The 18,653-nt window shown below is 46.1% G+C and overlaps 1 protein-coding gene across 5 annotated transcripts in view; it reads left to right on the top strand.

Annotated features, from left to right (window-relative positions):
* UCKL1 (uridine-cytidine kinase 1 like 1) overlaps positions 1 to 18,653 on the top strand; it is a 65,950-nt gene that overhangs the window by 26,672 nt on the left and 20,625 nt on the right. For 4 of the 5 annotated variants that reach the window (XM_087962347.1, XM_087962350.1, XM_087962349.1 and 1 more), the window contains 6 exons: positions 1,048 to 1,241; positions 3,615 to 3,721; positions 5,117 to 5,287; positions 9,354 to 9,425; positions 11,034 to 11,223; positions 12,285 to 12,346. In XM_087962347.1, the coding sequence (XP_087818473.1) occupies positions 1,048 to 1,241; positions 3,615 to 3,721; positions 5,117 to 5,287; positions 9,354 to 9,425; positions 11,034 to 11,223; positions 12,285 to 12,346 (796 nt within the window). Of the gene's footprint in view, positions 1 to 1,047; positions 1,242 to 3,614; positions 3,722 to 5,116; positions 5,288 to 9,353; positions 9,426 to 11,033; positions 11,224 to 12,284; positions 12,347 to 14,483; positions 14,501 to 18,653 lie in introns of all 5 variants that reach the window. The other variant, XM_087962348.1, reaches the window with a different exon arrangement.

The raw sequence follows: 18,653 nt of genomic DNA, 5'->3' as shown, positions 1-18,653 counted from the left end.
CCCCCCCCAACAGTTTGAGGGACTGTGAATCGCCCCCCTGTTTAAAAAGTTTGAGGACCTCTGGGTGTCCGCTCATAAAATATTTCTCTGGTCTTTTTACAGTTGCCAACAGAAAGGGAGAGGGGGGGGAGTGCAGCAGCTTGGAAACCGAAAGTGCATTCCATAAATGTTTTCAAAGATAGTAACTAGGTGACTGAAGTTTCTGCCATGCAAAATTCTACCTGGAGAACATGATTGATGACTCTTGGCTATGGATGTGTCCCATTGGAGAATATGAATTACTATACACCCAGGGGGTGGGGGGAAACCAGGGTCAAGGGTGACAATGAATGATGTGTCTCAAGAGTCGGCTACACCCAGGCAGTGCCGGACATGTGAACTCCCAATAAATCTTGTAAGTTTTGGAAGTTCGACTACAGCAGTGGTGGCTCACCTTTTCGGGCTCGTGCCAAAAATTGTGAGCACGCTTACGCATGGCCGCTCACGTGCCAGCACTCAGAAGGCGCGTGCCCTCCTCACCCCCTGCACATTTGTGTGCAATCCCCCACCGCCACCCCCTTCCTGCACTGCGCCTCCTAGCTGATTTTTGGCCCATTTGAGGCCTTTTTGGGGCTCCCAGAGGCTTGAGGAAGGCTTCTGCAGCCTTTGCAGGCCGAAAAATAGGCCCATTTCATCACTTCTGTTATTACAGGAAGTCACAAAACGGGCCTATTTTTCGGCCTGCAAAGGCTGCAGAAGCCTTCCTCACGCCTCTGGGAGCCCCAAAAAGGCCTCAAACGGGCCAGAAATCAGCTGTTAGGCATGCGCATGAAAAGTGAGGTAAGTTTGCCTGCAGCTCGCGTGCCACCACAAATAGCTTTGCCTGCCACCCGTGGACGCATGCCATAGGTTCGCCATCACGGGACTAGAGTCTCATGATTTAAATGGGGGTAACTGCCAGAGCCCTGACACTGGGCTAGAAGACCTCCAAGCTCCGTTCCGACTCTGTTATTTCTGTCTGCTGATGATCCAAAACTGACCTCTCTCTCTCTCTCTCCTCCTTTATAGCAACCACAGTGCAGATACCTTGGAACGCCTGCTGCCCGCAATCGTCGGAACCAAATCCCCCCGGAAACGTACCACCAGCCAATCCAAATCGGAGCCTCCCCTTCTACGAACCAGTAAAAGGACCATCTACACCGCAGGCCGGCCCCCCTGGTACAACGAACATGGCACACAGTCCAAAGAGGCATTTGTTATCGGTGAGGGGCGCCGTGTTGAACTGGAGGGGGGGAGAGGTAGTTTGGGACAGGAGGTGGGAGGGGGCTTCAAAAAATGTCAGCAACGGGTTCTCTGCCCAGTTGTTGGGTAGGCACGGTCACGGTGGGCGTGGCCTAGACAGCCTCCTGCACCACAGCAGGGGTTGTTTTCACCTTCCCCAGGCTCCGGAGGCTTCCCTCGAGCCTCTGGAAGGGCCAAAACAGCCTCCCCCAGGCTCCGGAGGCATTCCGGAGGCTGGAAACGGGCCCATTTCCGGACTTCCGGAACTTCTGGGAGGCCCGTTTTTTCCCCTTCCTTGAGCCTCCACGTGGACCCTGTACTTAGCTGGCATCCAAAACAGGCTGCATGGAGAGTCCTGGGAGGGGAGGGGTGCAGAGGTGGTTATTCAGCAGGTTCTGACCGGTTCTGGAGAACCGGTAGCGGAAATTTTGAGTAGTTCGGAGAACCGGCCAATCCCACCTCTGACTGGAGATTTTACAGTATCCTTCCCCCGCCACGCCCAACAAGCCACGCCCACAGAACCAGTAGTAAAAAAAAAATTGAATCCCGCCACTGGAGGGGCAGGGTAGGAGGGGCAGGGCCAGTCAGGCGTGGGATTGGGCGGTTCTCCGATCCAGCCATAACATTAGCAACAGGTCCTCCTGAATCCGGGCGAATCCGTAGCAGCCCACCCCTGACAGACCACCCATTGAGGCAGCAGGGTGGTTTTGATTTAAATCAAGTCAGTTTAAATCACGACTTAAATCACTAGTAAAAGGGCTTGATTTAAATCAACTCGATTTAAATCAACTTGATTTAAATCGGTCATTTTTAAAGAGCACAGCAGCTGCTCCTCTGACCCGCTCTTGACTCACCGAAAGTCCCAATATTGCAGAATATACGGCCTCCTGCCGCGTAACTCAACTCCGTTTCCTGCGGAATAAACTAAATGTTTCGTGTATCTTAAAGAGAAAGCTATCTTTAGATGGATTTTTATTCCAACAGCATTTTATAAAAAATATATTTGGTCAATTTTAAATTTGTTTAAAATCCCCAATTTTTTTTATTTTTATTTATTTTTTAATTATGATTTTTTATCCACCCTGGATGGCGGTTGGGCCCCGATCCCTGTGAATAAAGCAGAGATGGGCAACTATGAACACGTTTGCAACGTGTGGACGTCAGCTCTCAGAATTCCTGAGCCGGCGTGGTCCTCAAGGCGCCATGGTTGCCCATCCCTGAGTGAAAACAATGGCAACTAAGAAATTCCAGGTGAGGTTTACAGGTTGCAAGCAGGGGTGGGATTCTACCGGTTTGGACCGGTTTGGGCAAACCGGATGTTAAATTTGCATCTGGTTCGCCAAACTGGTATTTGAACCGACCGGCTGGCCCCACCCACCTCACCCCTCCCCTCCCCGGAGTCTCCACATGGCCCATTTTCAGTGGAGGTTAAGTGCAGGGCCTGCATGGAGGCTCTAAAAGAGGAAAATCCGGCCCTTCTGGGAGTACCGGAAGTCCAGAAATAGGCCTCCAGAGCCCAGTGGCGGCCATTTTCTCCCTCCCAGAGGCTCGAGTGAAGCCGAAAAACAACCCTCCCAGAAGTTCCAGTAGGCCAGGCCCACCATGGCCACGCCCACCCAGCAACCGGGCAGCGAACCGTTTGCTGGGATTTTTGAATTCCACCTGTTCTGACCTAAACCTTGTTCCAAGGCAACGAACACCAAACGGAGGTAGCAGCAAAACCTTTTAATGATTCTTTACGAATTCCGTTCCTTCACGGTTTAAAGGCTGTTTCAAACTAATGGTCTCTGATAAGAACGAGCCTTGCCAAGGTGGTGCAAGGCTGCCAAGAACACTAGATAAAGTTGCCAAGAAATATTTCAAACACAGAGAGTCTCCAAAACACCAAGTAAGAGAGTCCGAAAGTCCACAAGGCTTGAGTGCAAAAACTTCTTTGCTTCCTGCAAAGAACGTCGGATTCTCAGCTGGCTTTTATCTCTTAAGAGAGGGGCCATTATCTTGCAGCCTTACTCCTGAGTTGCTTATGCTACTGCAGCTGCTCTTTCCTTCGAGCAGCCCTGAGCACACATATACTGGGCACAGGCTCCTCTGGGTCCTCTTCCTCACTGCTGCCAGCCTCCACAAGCTCCGAAGACAGCACTCCACTCCTGGCCCCATCCCTGCATGACACGCAGGCCCCTCACCTGAGTCCTCGCTCTCCGAGACCTCAGCCATCCGCACCTGCTGCTGGCAAACCATAACACCACCCCTGGTTGGAAGTCTCCCTTTTCAGCAGGGTGGAAAGCATTCTTGATCTGAGCCTACCTTGCAAGACCGTGGTCAACATTCTGCCTTGGGCCTTCGCTCCTCTCCAGGTCTGGGTGGGGGCAGCGCTTCCGGGAAGACCACAGTGGCCAGGATGATCATCGAGGCATTGGACGTGCCGTGGGTGGTCTTGCTGTCCATGGACTCCTTTTATAAGGTGAGAAGAGCCCCACAGATCCCGCAGGGGGGTTGAAAATCCAGACAGGCGGGATGAGGGGGCCAGCAGTGAGAATCCTCCCTCCCCTTCAACAGCTCAGGTGGTGGGTCCCGAGGAGTCAGGTAAAGAAAGGACCAAGAGAACAGCAACCAAGAGGATGAGGGGGACGGGAGGCTAAAACATACAAAGAACGGTTGCAGGAATTTGGGGCTGCCTAGTTTAATGAAGAGAAGGACCAGGGGTGACATGAGAGCCGTCTCACAATATTTGAGGGGCTGCCTCAAAGAGGAGGGGGGTCAAGCTGTTCTCCAAAGCCCCTGAAGGCAGGAGAAGAAGCAATGGATGGAAACGAATCAAGGAGAGAAGCAACCTGGAACGAAGGAGGAATTTCCTGACAGGAAACAACCAGTGGAATAGCTGGCCTCCAGAAGTTGTGGTTGCTCCAGCGCTGGAGGTTTTTAAGAAGAGACTGGACAGCCATTTGTCTGAAACAGTATAAGGTTTCCTGTCTGAGCAGGGGGTTGGACTAGAAGATCTCAAAGGTCCCTTCCAACTCTGTTATTCTGTTCCTTTCCTTTCCTCTCCACTATTTCCTTTCCTTTCATCTATTTCCTTTCCTCTCCTCTATTTCCTTTTCTTCTCTGTTTCCTTTCCTTTTCCTTCCTTCTTTATTTCCTTTCCTTTCCTTCTCTATTTCCTTCCCTTTTCCTTCCTTCTCTATTTCCTTTCCTTTCCTTCTCTATTTCCTTTCCTTTCCTTCTCTATTTCCTTTCCTTTTCTATTTCCTTTTCCTTCCTTCTCCCCATTTCCTTTCTTTCTCCCCTATTTTTTCCTTTCCTTTCCTTCTCTATTTCCTTCCCTTTTCCTTCCTTCTCTATTTCCTTTCCTTCTTCCCTATTTCTTTTCCTATCTTCTATTTCCTTTCCTTTCCTTCTCCTCCATTTCCTTTCCTTTTCCTCCATTTCCTTTCCTTCTTGTCTATTTCCTTTCTATTTCCTTTCCTTCTCCATTTTCTTTCCTTCTCCTCTATTTTCTTTCCTTTCCTCTATTTCCTTTTCTTCTTGTCTATTTCCTTTCCTCTCCTCTATTTCCTTTCCTTCTCCATTTTCTTTCCTTCTCCTCTATTTCTTTCCTTTCCTCTATTTCCTTTCCTTTCCGTATTCTATTCTATTCTATTCTATTCTATTCTATTCCATTCCATTCCATTCTATTCTATTCTATTCCATTCCATTCCATTCCATTCCATTCCATTCCATTCCATTCCATTCCATTCTATTCGTCTTCCCATTTCTAAATGTTGGGCTCAATTGTGGTTGTAAGTCGAGGACTGCCGGTACCTTTCTTGGGCTGTCCATTACCCCCCCTCTCCTCTAAATCTCGTTGTCTGGGGGACAGATTCTGACCAAAGAGCAGCAGGAACTGGCCGCCAGTAACGATTTCAACTTTGACCATCCGGATGCTTTTGATTTCGACCTGATGATCGCCACTCTCAAGAAGCTCAAGCAAGGGAAGAGCGTCAAGATCCCCGTTTATGACTTCACCAGCCACAGCCGCAAGAAGGAATGGGTGAGCCCGGCTTCGGGGGGGGGGGGACCCTTCATTTTAGTCCTGCCCCTTAAGCCCCGCCCCCTTTAGGATGACGTCACTCCTTTGCCTGGACAGCCTGTCGACTTTTCTCCCTCACCTGCTTATGTTGTGAATTTATTTTATTTATTTATTTATTTATTTGATTTGCCAATTGTTTACAAGATAATAAGTATAAATGTATACATAGTTGTGAATACATGAAATGGTTACATATAAGAAAAATAAAAGAATAAGAGAAACAATAGGACAGGGACGGTAGGCACGTTGGTGCGCTTATGCATCCCCTACAGACCTCTTAGGAAAGGGTGAGGTCAATAGTAGACAGTCTAAGGTTAAAGTTTTTGGGGTTTGGGGAAGAAACTACAGAGTCGGGTAGAGTATTCCAGACATTGACCACTCTATTGCTGAAGTCGTATTTCCTGCAATCAAGTTTGGTGCGGTTTACTTTGAGTTTGTATCTATTGTGTGCTCTTGTGTTGTTATGGTTGAAGCTGAAGTATTCATTGACAGGTAGGACATTGCAATGTATGATTTTGTATACCATGCTTAAGTCAGACCGAAGACGGCGTAATTCAAGGTTTTCTAGTTCTAGAATTTCAAGTCTGGTGGCATAAGGTATTCTACAACGAGTAGAACAGTGGAGAACTCTTCTTGTGAAATATTTCTGGACTTTCTCAATTGTGCTAATATCAGATACGTAGTGTGGGTTCCAGACTGATGAACTGTATTCGAGTATTGGTCTAGCAAATGTTTTGTATGCTCTGGTTAGTAGTGTGATATTACCAGAGAAAAAGCTACGTAGGATTAGGTTAACAACTCTTAATGCCTTTTGGCTATGTAGTTGCAGTGGGCTCTAGCACTTAGATCATTAGAGGTGAGTATTCCAAGGTCCTTTACAGAGCTTGGGTCATCAACAAGATCTTGACTATTCAGTTTGTATTTTATTTTCTGATTTTTTTGCCAATATGTAAGACAGAGCATTTATTTGTTGAGATTTGAAGTTGCCATTTGTTTGACCATTCGGATACATAGTCAAGATCTTTTTGTAGGGTAGCAGTATTGTCTGTGGTATTGAACAGCTTTACATCATCAGCGAAGAGAACGCAATTGCTCTTGATATGATCACAGAGGTCGTTTATGTAGAGTATGAAGAGAGTTGGTCCTAGAACACTGCCTTGGGGACACCACTATTGACAGGTACTGGATTTGATAGGACGCTCCCGATTTTGACCATTTGTTGTCTGTTTGACAGGAATGCTTCTATCCAGTTATTCAGTTGTCCAGAGATACCATAGGATTTTATTTTTAGGAGTAGTTTGTCGTGTACCACTGAATCAAAGGCTTTACAGAAGTCTATGTAGATTGCGTCTATTGTTTTGCCCTGGTCGAGTTGTGTCGTCCATATGTTTTTGCAGTGTAAGAGTTGCAGATTACAGGATAGTTTTTTCCTGAAACCAAATTGTTTATTGGAGAGTAGGTTATTTGTCTCTAAGTGAAGGATGATGGATTGGTTAATAATTGATTCCATGACTTTACAGGTGACGCAGCATAAGGAGATTGGCCTGTAGTTTTCAACTAGGCTTGGGTCCCTTTTTGAAGATGGGGATGACTGTGGCTTGTGACCATAGGTTAGGCAAGGAGCTGGTTCTGAAAGATTTTTCAAAGATTATGCTTAGAGGTTTGGCTATGGCAGTGGATAGCTTTCTTAAGAAGTAGGCACATATTCCATCCGGTCCAATAGATAGAGATGGTTTTAGGTTGCGTATTGCTTTTTCAACATTGTCTTCTGTGAAATCGATATGTATTAGATCATTGTTGTTATCTGTGGTATGGCTAGGAAATATTGGGCATGATCCATTGCTGTTTACAAATACTGAGCCGAAGAATGTGTTAAAGATGTTGGCTTTAATGGTGTCGTCGTTGCAGTCTTTACCATCAGGTCCTATCAAGACCTTGAGTCTTTTAGTTTGTTGTTTACAAAATTGTAAAAAGCGGGTGGAATTGGTGCTTAGAAGGTTTTCCTCTTGTTTAATGTGATAATTGGTGCATTCGGTCTTTATCTGGTGGCATAGATTTTTGTATCGGTTTTGAAATTGGCAACGTGACCAGATTTGTTTTTCCGCCAGAGTGATCTCTTTTTGGATTGAAGTTTCCTTATTGATATGGGTAATCTGCTTTTTTGTTTTGTTTTGGGAGTTGTTGTTGGTACATATAGTTTGATGACTCTTTTGACTTCAAGTAAAAATATGTTATAATGGTCTTCAACGGTATTGCATCCAGTGAATAGAGATTGCCAATCAAGGGATGAGAGATCGTTGTCTATAAGATCATAGTTGCCTTTTTGAAGTTACAATAGGGGATTACATCATTGTGGTGATTTTGTGTGGATGTATGTTGAGACAAAAGTCGATCATATTGTGGTCACTACTGGAAAAGGGTTCTTTAGATTGTATTCCGTAGATTAGGTTCAAACTGTTGCAGAAGATGAGATCGAGGCAGTTGTTTAGTCTAGTGTTGTTGGTTACTAGTTGTTCCAGTCCCAGATTTGTAATAGCATTGTAGAAGGTTGTGTGTATGATTTCAGTTGTACAATCATTTAGGGTCCAGTTAATATGAGGTAGATTGAAATCACCAAGAAGGATAAAAGGGTATGGGCAGGATGCAGCCCATGTTAGTAATGTATTTAGCTTGTTTACATGTTCGATGTCATAATCAGGTGCTCTGTAACATAGTAAGAATCGAATTGTGATATTTGAGGATAGTTCACAGATGATGGTTTCAGGAAGGGCAAACTCCTGGGTAACTTGGATATTTTTTAGATGTAAGGATTTTTTATAGAATATAGCAACTCCACCTCCTCGACGATTTTCACGATCTGATCTGTAAACATGATAGTCTCTTACTGTGGTAATGGAGTCGGGGAGAGATGCATTGAGCCATGTTTCACAGACAAATATAATGTCGAAGTTAGCCATATTTAGGAGGAAGAGAAATTCGGGTATTTTATTCACGAGGCTTCTTGCATTGAGTAGTTTGCATTTAAGGCCGGCAGTAGTTGGAATTGAGGTAGTTGGGGGCGTGCGTGCGAACCAATTCTTGGTTTCGATGGTTGTGATTCGCCCAGAGGGTTGGCAGTTGGGCAGCGCATGACTTTAATATTTAGTTATTTAGTTATTTTTTAGTTATTTAGTTATCTTTTAGTTATTTAGTTATTTTTTAGTTATTTAGTTATTTATATGCCGCTTTTATTATTTTCACAAACAACTCACGGCAGCAAATGTATTCAACTCACCTTCCTCCTCCTGTTTTCCCCCACAACAACAATTCTGTGAGGTGAATTGGGCTGAGAGGGAAACATTTGGCCCAGAGTCACCCAGCTGGCTTTCATGCCTAAAGCGGGACTAGAACTCCCAGTCACCTGGCGACTGGCCAAAGTCGCCCAGCCGGCTTTCATGCCTAAAGCGGGACTAGAACTCCCACTCACCTGGCGACTGGCCAAAGTCGCCCAGCTGGCTTTCATGCCTAAAGCGGGACTAGAACTCCCAGTCACCTGGCGACTGGCCAAAGTCGCCCAGCCGGCTTTCATGCCTAAAGCGGGACTAGAACTCCCACTCACCTGGCGACTGGCCAAAGTCGCCCAGCTGGCTTTCACGCTTAAAGCGGGACTAGAACTCCCAGTCACCTGGCGACTGGCCAAAGTCGCCCAGCCAGCTTTCATGCCTAAAGCGGGACTAGAACTCCCACTCACCTGGCGACTGGCCAAAGTCGCCCAGCTGGCTTTCATGCCTAAAGCGGGACTAGAACTCCCAGTCACCTGGCGACTGGCCAAAGTCGCCCAGCCAGCTTTCATGCCTAAAGCGGGACTAGAACTCCCACTCACCTGGCGACTGGCCAAAGTCGCCCAGCTGGCTTTCATGCCTAAAGCGGGACTAGAACTCCCAGTCACCTGGCGACTGGCCAAAGTCACCCAGCTGGCTTTCACGCCTAAAGCAGGACTAGCTTTAATCAAATTTTGACAATCTCTGTATAAAATTCTTGTTTCCAGAAAATGCTTTATGGAGCCAACGTGATTATATTCGAAGGTATTATGGCATTTGCTGATAAGGACCTCCTGAAAGTAAGTAAGACTGGATTTTCCCTTCTTCCTCCTCCTCTTCCTCCTCCTCCTCTTCCTTCCTTCTTTCTTTTTCTTTGTCTTTTTCTTTCTCTCTTCCTCTCTTTCTTTTTCTCTCTCTCTCTCTTTCTCCCCTTCTCCTTCCCATCCACTTCCTTCTTGCATGGTTCTAATGGTCAATATTTTTTTTTAGATTTATATTTCCCTCTCCCTTTCAGCAGGTCTAGACAGCTCATCTAGCGCTCCCTCTTCCTGTTTCCCCCAATAACAACGACCTTGTGGGATTGGTGCATCTGGAGGGGTGTGGGGGAGGGACTGGCCCAAAGTGACTGTCCCAGGAATTCTGTGGCTGACGGGAGGGGAGCAGAGTCCACTTCTAATCCAACCCTCTTCCCCCCAAACCTCCTGGCACTGTCCTAAAACAGTGTCTTTCAACCTTGGCACTTTTAACATGCCTGTTCTGACCAAGGCTTCCGAGACCATAATTGCGCATAAGCTTATTTTAAAAACAAGTCTTATTTTATTGCAGCGCTGGGAATTGTTTTCATTCCCAGCCGGTAATTAATCTCAAACAGTCCCTCGAGATAAGCATCCACCTTTCTTTCCTGGGAAGTGTTCAATGAACTAGAAAAAAAAAACAACCAACCGAAATACAGAGAGCTTCAAGAATGAATCTGAACTGAACGAACGACTTTGCTTCCTGCAAAGGTTTCTCTACATTTGCCTGTCCTTTATACCTGAGGGGAGGGGCAATCACCTCCCAGCCTTACTCCCGAGTTGCCCCTTCTGCTTCAGCTGCTCTTGCCTTCTAGCAGCTCTGTGCAGACACACACTGGGAACAGGCTCCCTTTGTTCCTCTGCCTCGCTGCTGCCAGACTCTGGAGGCTCTGGAGTCAGCACACAACTCCCAGATGGTCCAGGCCCTATCTCTGCATCGGTCGCAGGACCCTTGTCTGAGTCCTCTTCAGACTCCCCATTCTTCCCCACTGTCCGATTCCGCTGCTGTCTGCACAGGCTGCCGGCGAACCGCAACAATGCCCAGACTTCAACTCCCAGAATTCCCTGGCCAACTGTGAATTCTGGGAATTGAAGTCCATGTTAAAGTTGCCGAGGTTGAAAGACACTGCTCTAGATGTAGTGATGGTGAGCCTTTTCGGCGCCAAGCGCTGAAAAGGTTGCACGGAAACGCCGCGCATGCAAGCATTTGTCAAGGCCACACTCCGAACTTCCCTGTTCCAGCGCACATGCACACCTGACCTTCAGCTGGCCGGCGATCGCACGCAGGCCGGTTTTTGGCACTGCCGCGCACGCGAAGCGATTGCACTCTGGAAAAGTTGAACTTCCAGCTTCTGGCGCGCATGTGCACCTGACATTCACCCGGGCGGCACACATACACAGGCCGGTTTTCGGCACTGCCACCCGCATGAAGGACAGCGGATCGTCATGCACACATGCACACCAGAAACCCGGAAGACAAACGGGCAAGGCTGCGCGTGCCAGGCGACATGGCTTCGCATGCCACTTTCGCGTGCCATAGGTTCGCCATCACACGGCTCTGGAAGGATCTGTTTTGGACCCAAATGTCACTTTTTTTTTTTTCCCCCTCTGCAGCTTCTGGATATGAAAATATTTGTGGACACTGATTCGGATATCCGTCTGGTTCGACGTCTGCGCAGGGACATCAGTGAGCGAGGCCGAGAGATTGACGGGGTCATCAAGCAATACAACAAGTTTGTCAAGCCGGCCTTTGACCAGTATATCCAGCCCACCATGCGACTAGCTGACATTGTGGTCCCGCGAGGTAGGCCTCTTTCTATTGGCCACTGGCTGGCCCGGCTGGATTCCTGACCCTGGGGATCCCTTTGCCAGATCTCTTGCTCAAATTGGCCTGATTTTTTCTGTTTCTGAAAGTGTTTGGGATCCAGTTAGAGCCAGCTTGCAAAAAAAATAAAAAATACTTGAAAGGATTTGGTCTCTGGGACCTTAAGGTAGAGTGCCACTGAATCTGGAGGCTTTTATTGTGCTGACAGCTGCCAACGGACCACTCCAGCCTGCCCTGCAATTTGCAAATTAGCCTTGCCATAATTTCAGGGATGTAATTTTTTAAAAAAAAAATTATTTCTACATCAAATCAAATTATATTAAACGAAGCTTGGAAGGGCTTTCTATCCATTTTGTTCTCTTGCTTCCAATAGAAGTGAATTTTTACTTCCTAAAGGTTTGCATTCATATATTTGCCAAATACATTGTGATGTTGTGAAAATGTTGTGAAAATGTTGGAATGTGCAGAAATGAGTAGATTAACATCAGCAATTAAAGAAAAAAGAAGAAGCAGAATATTATATGATATGGGATTTATTTTATAAATGGTTGGAAAATAAAGAAGTTAAATGGTAATGTTATAATGATAAGATATATATGGTTGAGTAGGTTGTAACATGAAGTAATCTTAGTAAAAAAATCTATACAAAATATAAACATATGTACCCAGTTGACATACGGTATAACTGAAAGATGGATTTGTTTTAAAATTTAAAAAAATTAATATATATATATATATATAAAGAAAGAAAAGTACAACTCTTAATTTTTGTCTTGCATGGGGATCTGTAGGCTGCTTGCGCCCTCTAGGGGTTTTCCCAGGTCATTACAGGAATTAAACTGACATTCATTTCTCTGAGTTTGGTTGCTTTCTTGCAGACGTTTCATTACCTAACTAGGTAGTGTCTTCAGGGCTATTAGGGAGTGGGGTTTGGTCTCAACCAAGAGCATCAAGGACCCCTCCTTCCAACCCTGAGCTACAAATCTTCTCCTTCATCCGTGACATTAACTCTTTCTCTCTCTCTTTTATTTTTCTTTAAGGTAGTGGAAATACCGTTGCTATCGACTTGATCGTCCAGCATGTGCATAGCCAGCTAGAAGAGGTGAGATCTGATGGATGTTTAAGGAAGATCCTGCATTGGGTGGTGTCAGGTTTTGCTCTTTGCTCTGAAGCCCTGGTGGAGCAATGGTTAGAAGGCAGTATTGCAGGTTAATTCTGCCCGCTGCCAGCAGTTCAATTCTGACCAGCTCAAGGTCGACTCAGCCTTCCATCCTTTCGAGGTCGGTAAAATGAGGACCCAGATTGTTGGGGGGCAATGTGCTGACTCTGTAAACCGCTTAGAGAGGGCTGTAAAGCACTGTGAAGCGGTGTATAAGTCTAAGCGCTATTGCTATTGGGTTGGCCACCTTGATGCAAAGTTCAGGATCTATTCCAAACTTTATTATTCTGTTTTCTGTCTCGCTTAGCAACACCAATTTTGGGCTCGGTTGTGGTCATAAATTGAGGATTATCCATTTCTAAGATTTTAGGGGGATCAAAATTGCCCTACACTTTTACTGGAGACTCCCTATTTGGGGCCAGACAATTTAAGAGCTCCAGGGAAAATTGGAAGAATTCTATTAGACAACATTTATTGATGAGACAAATTTATATGGCTGCCCAGCTCACACACGGGTGAGTCCAGATGGTTTACAACGTTAAAAATCCACAAACTGAGCAACATGGTAGATGCAGTACAATGCAGCGAGACATACGGAGATCTATACCTTGGGGAAACAAAAACAGCCACTTCGTAAACGCATGGCACAACATAGGAGAACAAACCCACCAGGCCTAGATTTAGCAGTCCATCTGCTTTTAAAAGACACAGGCCACTTTTTGGAAGACAGCAAAGTCCATGTTGTGGACAGAGAGGAACACTGGTTTGGAAGAGGAGTTAAAGAGGCCATCTATGTCAAAATTGAACAGGCCTCCCTCAACAGCTCTTGATAACTCTTGGTCTAGTCTTAAGGTTCTAGGCTAGAAAGCCGAAGACTGCAAGTTCTAGTCCCACTTTAGGAATGAAAGCCCGTTGGGTGACTTTGGGCCAATCACAGGAGCCTGTGAATTCTAGTCCTGCCTTAGGTGCAAAAGCTGACTGAGTTACTTTGGGCCAATCACCAAGAGACTGTGAGTTCTAGTTCCGCCTTAGGTATGAAAGCAGGCGGAGTGATTTTGGGCCAGTCACCAGGAGTTTTAGTTCTCCTTAGACCTGTGAGCTGCCAAGGTGACTTTGGGCCAATCCCCAGGAGAAAGTGAGTTCTAGTCACCCCTTAGGCATGAAAGCTTGCTGGGTGACTTTTGGCCAATCACAGGAGATGTTTCCATCTCCTGTGATTGGCCAAAAGTCACCCAGCAGGCTTTCTAAGGAGTTCTAGTCCCACCTTAGACGAATTTTAGTCCCACTTTAGGTGTGCAAACAACTAGGTGACTTTGTACCAATCATCAGGAGTCTGTGAGTTCTAGTCCCACCTTAGACATGAAAGCCAACTGGGTGACTTTGAGTCAATCACCAGGAGACGGTGAGTTCTAGTCTCTCCTTAGACCCCAAACCTGTCTGAGTCACTTTGGGCCAGTCTCTCTCAGCCCAACTCACCTCACCGAGTTTTTGTTAGGAGGAAATTTGAAGGAGGACGGTACGTTGGATATGTTCACCACCTTGAGTTACTTGTTAAAAAAATAATAACAATAAAGGCAGGATACAAACAAACAAAGAAATGACAAATATTTGAAACCACCACTGAACCAAATCGTTCCATAAATTCGTTCTGAGCAAAACTGAAACTGCGAATCCTCTAAGAAAAAAGACTAAAACATGAACTTTGCAGGGCAGTGAATAGAATAGAATTCTTTATTGGCCAAGTGTGATTGGACGCATAAAGAATTTGTCTTTGGTGCAAATGCTCTCAGTGTACATAAAAGAAAAGATACATTTGTCAAGAGTCAAGAATCATCAAGTGCAACACTTAATAATAGTCATAGGGTACAAATAGGCAATCAAATCATACTAGGAAACTGTCAGTATAAATCATAAGGATACAAGCGACAAGGTTACAGTCATATAGTCATAGATGGATGAATATGGAAGGTCTATTCTTGTTTTGTTTTGATTTTTTTAATTAATTTCCTCCCCGGCTTCCTGTTTCCCTGCTGGTATTTTAATAACTGATTTTGCTGTCTGTGTTGTGTTGTTCCTGCAGCGTGAACTCAGCGTCAGGTAAGGATGGGTGCCTGTTTATTCCCTTGCCTTGTCTCCTTCCTTCTGCATCACCCCTCAGAGGCATTTGAAGCAGGACAGAGGCCAGCTCAATTTGCTCCTGGGTGCCAAAATCTGGCAAACTGTATAACAAGAAATATTTCTCTTACATATTTGAGGATTAAAATGTCCTCAAATCATGGGTCCATGTTGGCCTTTTAAAAAAAAAAAAAAAAACTCTTTTAGTTTTAAATTCAACTTATTTGGTCTTTGCCTTGTTATCTTAGGGCAGGAGTGGGATTTGGGACATCTCTGAACTACACAGAATCTTAGCTAGGGGCCCTCCCGAACCCCTGTGAACCCCCAGCAGCCCACCCCTGCCTATAGGCCAGCGGGGGGGGGGACGGTCCTCCAAAATTTGGGGGTCCCTCAACTCTGGCTTAAGAATTCTGGGAGTTGAAGTCCACAGATCTTGCTCTGAGTCTACAAACCCCCCTGGCATATTTGGGTCTGGGAGGGGGTGTGTAGACTTCTCATTGACATCCTGTGGTCCAGGTGGGTGACATAGCCGGCCTGGAAACTGGAACAAGGACCAGATGATGAACAGGATGGGAGACCACTAGGAAATGCAAAGTTTTTAAGATGTGCAGATTGAGGAAAATATACCCGGGAAGAAGATCCTCGACTTAAAACCACAATTGTGCTCAAAATTTCCATTTGAGCTAAGCAGATAATCAGATAATCAGAGTTGGAAGGGACCTTATAGGTCATCTGGTCCAACCCCCTGCCCAAGCAGGAGACCCTACACCATTTCTGACAGATGGCAATTCAATCTCTTCTTGAAAGTCTTAAGTGATGAAGCTCCCACAACTTCTGAGGGCAACTTCTGTTCCATTGGTTGATTGTTCTCTCTGTCAGAAAGTTTCTCCTTATTTCCAGGTTGAATCTCTCTTTGTTCAGTTTCCATCCATTATTCCTTGTCTGGCCTTCAGGTGCTTTGGAGAATAGCTTGACCCCCTCCTCCTCTCTGTGGCAGCCCCTCAAATATTGGAAGACCACTATCACGTCTCCCCTGGTCCTTCTCTTCACTAGACTAGCCAAGCCCAGTTCCTGTAACCGTTCTTCATATGTTTTAGCCTCCAGTCCCCTAATCATCCTGGTTGCTCTTCTCTGTACTTTTTCTAGAGTCTCAACATCTTTTTTGTAATGTGGTGACCAAAACTGGATGCAGTACTCTAGGTGTGGTCTTACTAAGGCTTTATAGAGTGATATTAGTACTTCCCTTGATCTTGGTTGTATCCCTCTGTTAATGCAACTTAGGATTGCATTGGCTTTTTTAGCTGCTGCTGCACACGGCTGGCTCCTATTTAGCTGGTTGTGCACTAAGACACTGAGACACTAAGCAAGACAGTTGTTAACGGAGTTGTGCCCCCTTGTTGAGTGAATCACCGCGGTTTTTAAGTTAAGTCACCCGGTTGTGAAGTGAATTCGCCTTCCCCATGGACTTTGCTTGTCAGGAGGAGGTCACGAAAGATCCTCAGATGACTTTGGGACACAGAAATGGTCATAAAAAGTGTGAGTCAGTTGCCAAGCATCTCAATTTTGATCATGGGGCCCTGGAGATGCTGCCATGGTTGTACAGTGTGAAAAACAGAAGTTCCTTTTTCAGTGCCGTCGTTAACTTCAAGCGGTCACTAAATGAACAGCTGTAAGTCAAAAGGCTGCCGGTAGTTAAACACAGGAATTGTACTCTGTTCATCCTGGCTGACCCCCACCTCACCCCAAAGCTAAGGACTGACCAAAAATGTTAGCAAAGAGTTCTGTGGCCCAGGGGTCGCCAACCTTTTGGACCTGAGGGACCACTAAACTCGTAGTTTTAAATCCCGCGGACCAGAGACTCTGGAAAAAACCCCAAAAAGTCTGCAGGAAAATCCCCACCCGTTTTCCTACCGATCGATCATTCTTTATTTGGGATTGCAGGATACTGTCTCCAGCTCCGTTCTCAGGGGGAGAGAGAGAGAGAGAGAGACTTTTGGCTTCATGCAAGGAAAGCAGCAGAAGCCAGCAGAAGTCTTTCTTTCTCTCCCCCAAACTCCACCAGAAACGAGTCTTTGCGAGACTTGTCTCACTGGCACAGCCTCTTGGAGGAGACGCCTTGCAGGGTCCCCAAGACTCATTTCTGGCGGAGTTTGGGGGAGAGAAAGAAAGACTTTTGCTGCTTTCCTTGCGTGCAGCCAAAAGAAGAAGAAAGGAGCAGAAAGAAGCAGCCCAGTGGCCAGGCTAGGCGCTTGGGGCAAGTGGGGCAAGTTCCCCCCTTTCCCCCGTCCCCTCACTACCCCGTGTTGTTTGCAGTGCAAGCGACGCAAGCCTTGTGTTCCCGCGGGCCATGTGGACGACGCTTCCTTGTGTTCCCGCGCAGCCTGGATTAATTGCTTTGGGGGTGACGTTTCTCTGCGGACCACCAAAATTTCCTCACGGACCACCAGTGGTCCCTGGCAACCACTGGTTGGCGACCACTGCTCTGGCCAATTGCTGGGTGGGCGTGGCCATGGTGGGCACGGCCTAGTCAGCCTCCTGCACCACAGCAGGGTTTTTCTCGAGCCTCCGGGAGGACGAAAATGGCCTCCCCTGGGCTCCGGAGGCTCTCTGGAAGCCAGAAACGGGCCCATTTCCAGCCTTCCCGAACTTCCCGGAGGCCTGTTTTTCCCCTTCCCCCAGCCTCCTGCATCCAAAACAGGCCGGGTGGGGAGGGGCCAGCCTGAACTGGCATAGAATCTTAGCGAGGGGCTCTCCCGAACTCCCAGCAGCTCCCCCCTAGGCCTGACCTTGGAACTTGGATAGGAGACCACCAGGAAATCTTGCAGTCGTCAGCTAGGCTGGGAGATTGAGGACCGGCCTGTAAAACAAGCCTTGGTGATGTGTTTTGCTTTGCTGCCCTGAGGGATCGTGTCATAAAATCATCAGGGAGGTGAGCTAGGCCTGAAAGGGAGCCCTCTCTGATCTTATTTCATCCCGTGGGGACTTTGATATTTTAATGGCAAAGGATAAAGCACCCTTTTGATCCTGAGTGTCAGGGGAGATTTGACAAAAACAGATTTCAGCTCCCGAGATGAATCTGTAATTCCTGTAGCCCATTCTAGTCAGTATTATAATGAGGAGGGAGGAAGCGGAGAAGAGAGAAGGAAGGAAAAAGGAAGGAAGGAAGGAAGGAAGGAAGGAAGGAAGGAAGGAAGGAAGGAAGGAAGGAAGGAAGGAAGGAAGGAAGGAAGGAAGGGTGGGTAGAAGGAAGGAAGGAAAGTTGGAGGTGAGGGAGGAAGGAGAAAGGGAAAGAAGGAAGGAAAGAAAGGAAGGAAGGAAGGAAGGGAAGGAAGGAAGGAAGGAAGGAAGGAAGGAAGGAAGGAAGGAAGGAAGGAAGGAAGGAGGGAGGGTGGGTAGAGGGAGGAAAGGAAGTAAAAGAGGGGGAAAGTTGGAGGTGAGGGAGAGGGAAGGAGAAAGGGAAAGGAGGAAGGAAAGAAAGAAAGGGAAGAAAGAAAAAGAAGGAAGGAAGGAAGGGGCGTGCATAAGTGCACAATCGTGCCTACCGTCCCTGACCTATTGTCCCCATTTATTCATACCTATTTCATGTATTCTTACTCATGTTTATACTTATACCTATTTTCTTGTAAGCAATTGACAAATCAAATCAATAAATAAAATAAAGGAAAGGTGGGTAGGGGGAGGGAAGGAAAGGAAAGAAAGAAAGAGGGAGGGAGGATGGGAGGAGAAAGGCAATGGAAGGAAGAAAAAGAGGGAAGGAGGGAGAAAAACACGATCTAGAAATAGATTTTCTTGGGGATTATCCTGTCTCTTACTGTAAGGCCTTGAACAATATTCAAACTATTTTAGTTGTTGATGATTTTATCTGCTGGGTTTGTAGGATTGTTGATTCTAATGTGTGTGGTGTGTGTGTGTGTGTGTGTGTGTGTATGTATGTATATGTATATGTATATATGCTTTAATGTTTTTATGTTGTAAGCCACCTGGAATCCTTGGATGTGAGTTGGGCGGCAAATAAATTTCACAAATAAATTTATAAATAAATAAATAAATAAATAAGTAAAGTAAAATTTCATAAATTTCACAAATACATATATAAATAAATTTATAAATAAATAAAGTAAAAATTCATAATAAA

This window comes from Notechis scutatus, chromosome 3, assembly GCF_049901735.1.
Source record: "Notechis scutatus isolate UNSWTSFEM ecotype Mainland chromosome 3, rNotScu1.2, whole genome shotgun sequence".
In the NCBI taxonomy this organism is placed as follows: domain Eukaryota; kingdom Metazoa; phylum Chordata; class Lepidosauria; order Squamata; family Elapidae; genus Notechis; species Notechis scutatus.
The sequence above is the reverse complement of the archived record's forward strand: the minus strand, read 5'-3'. Positions and strand labels throughout refer to the sequence as shown.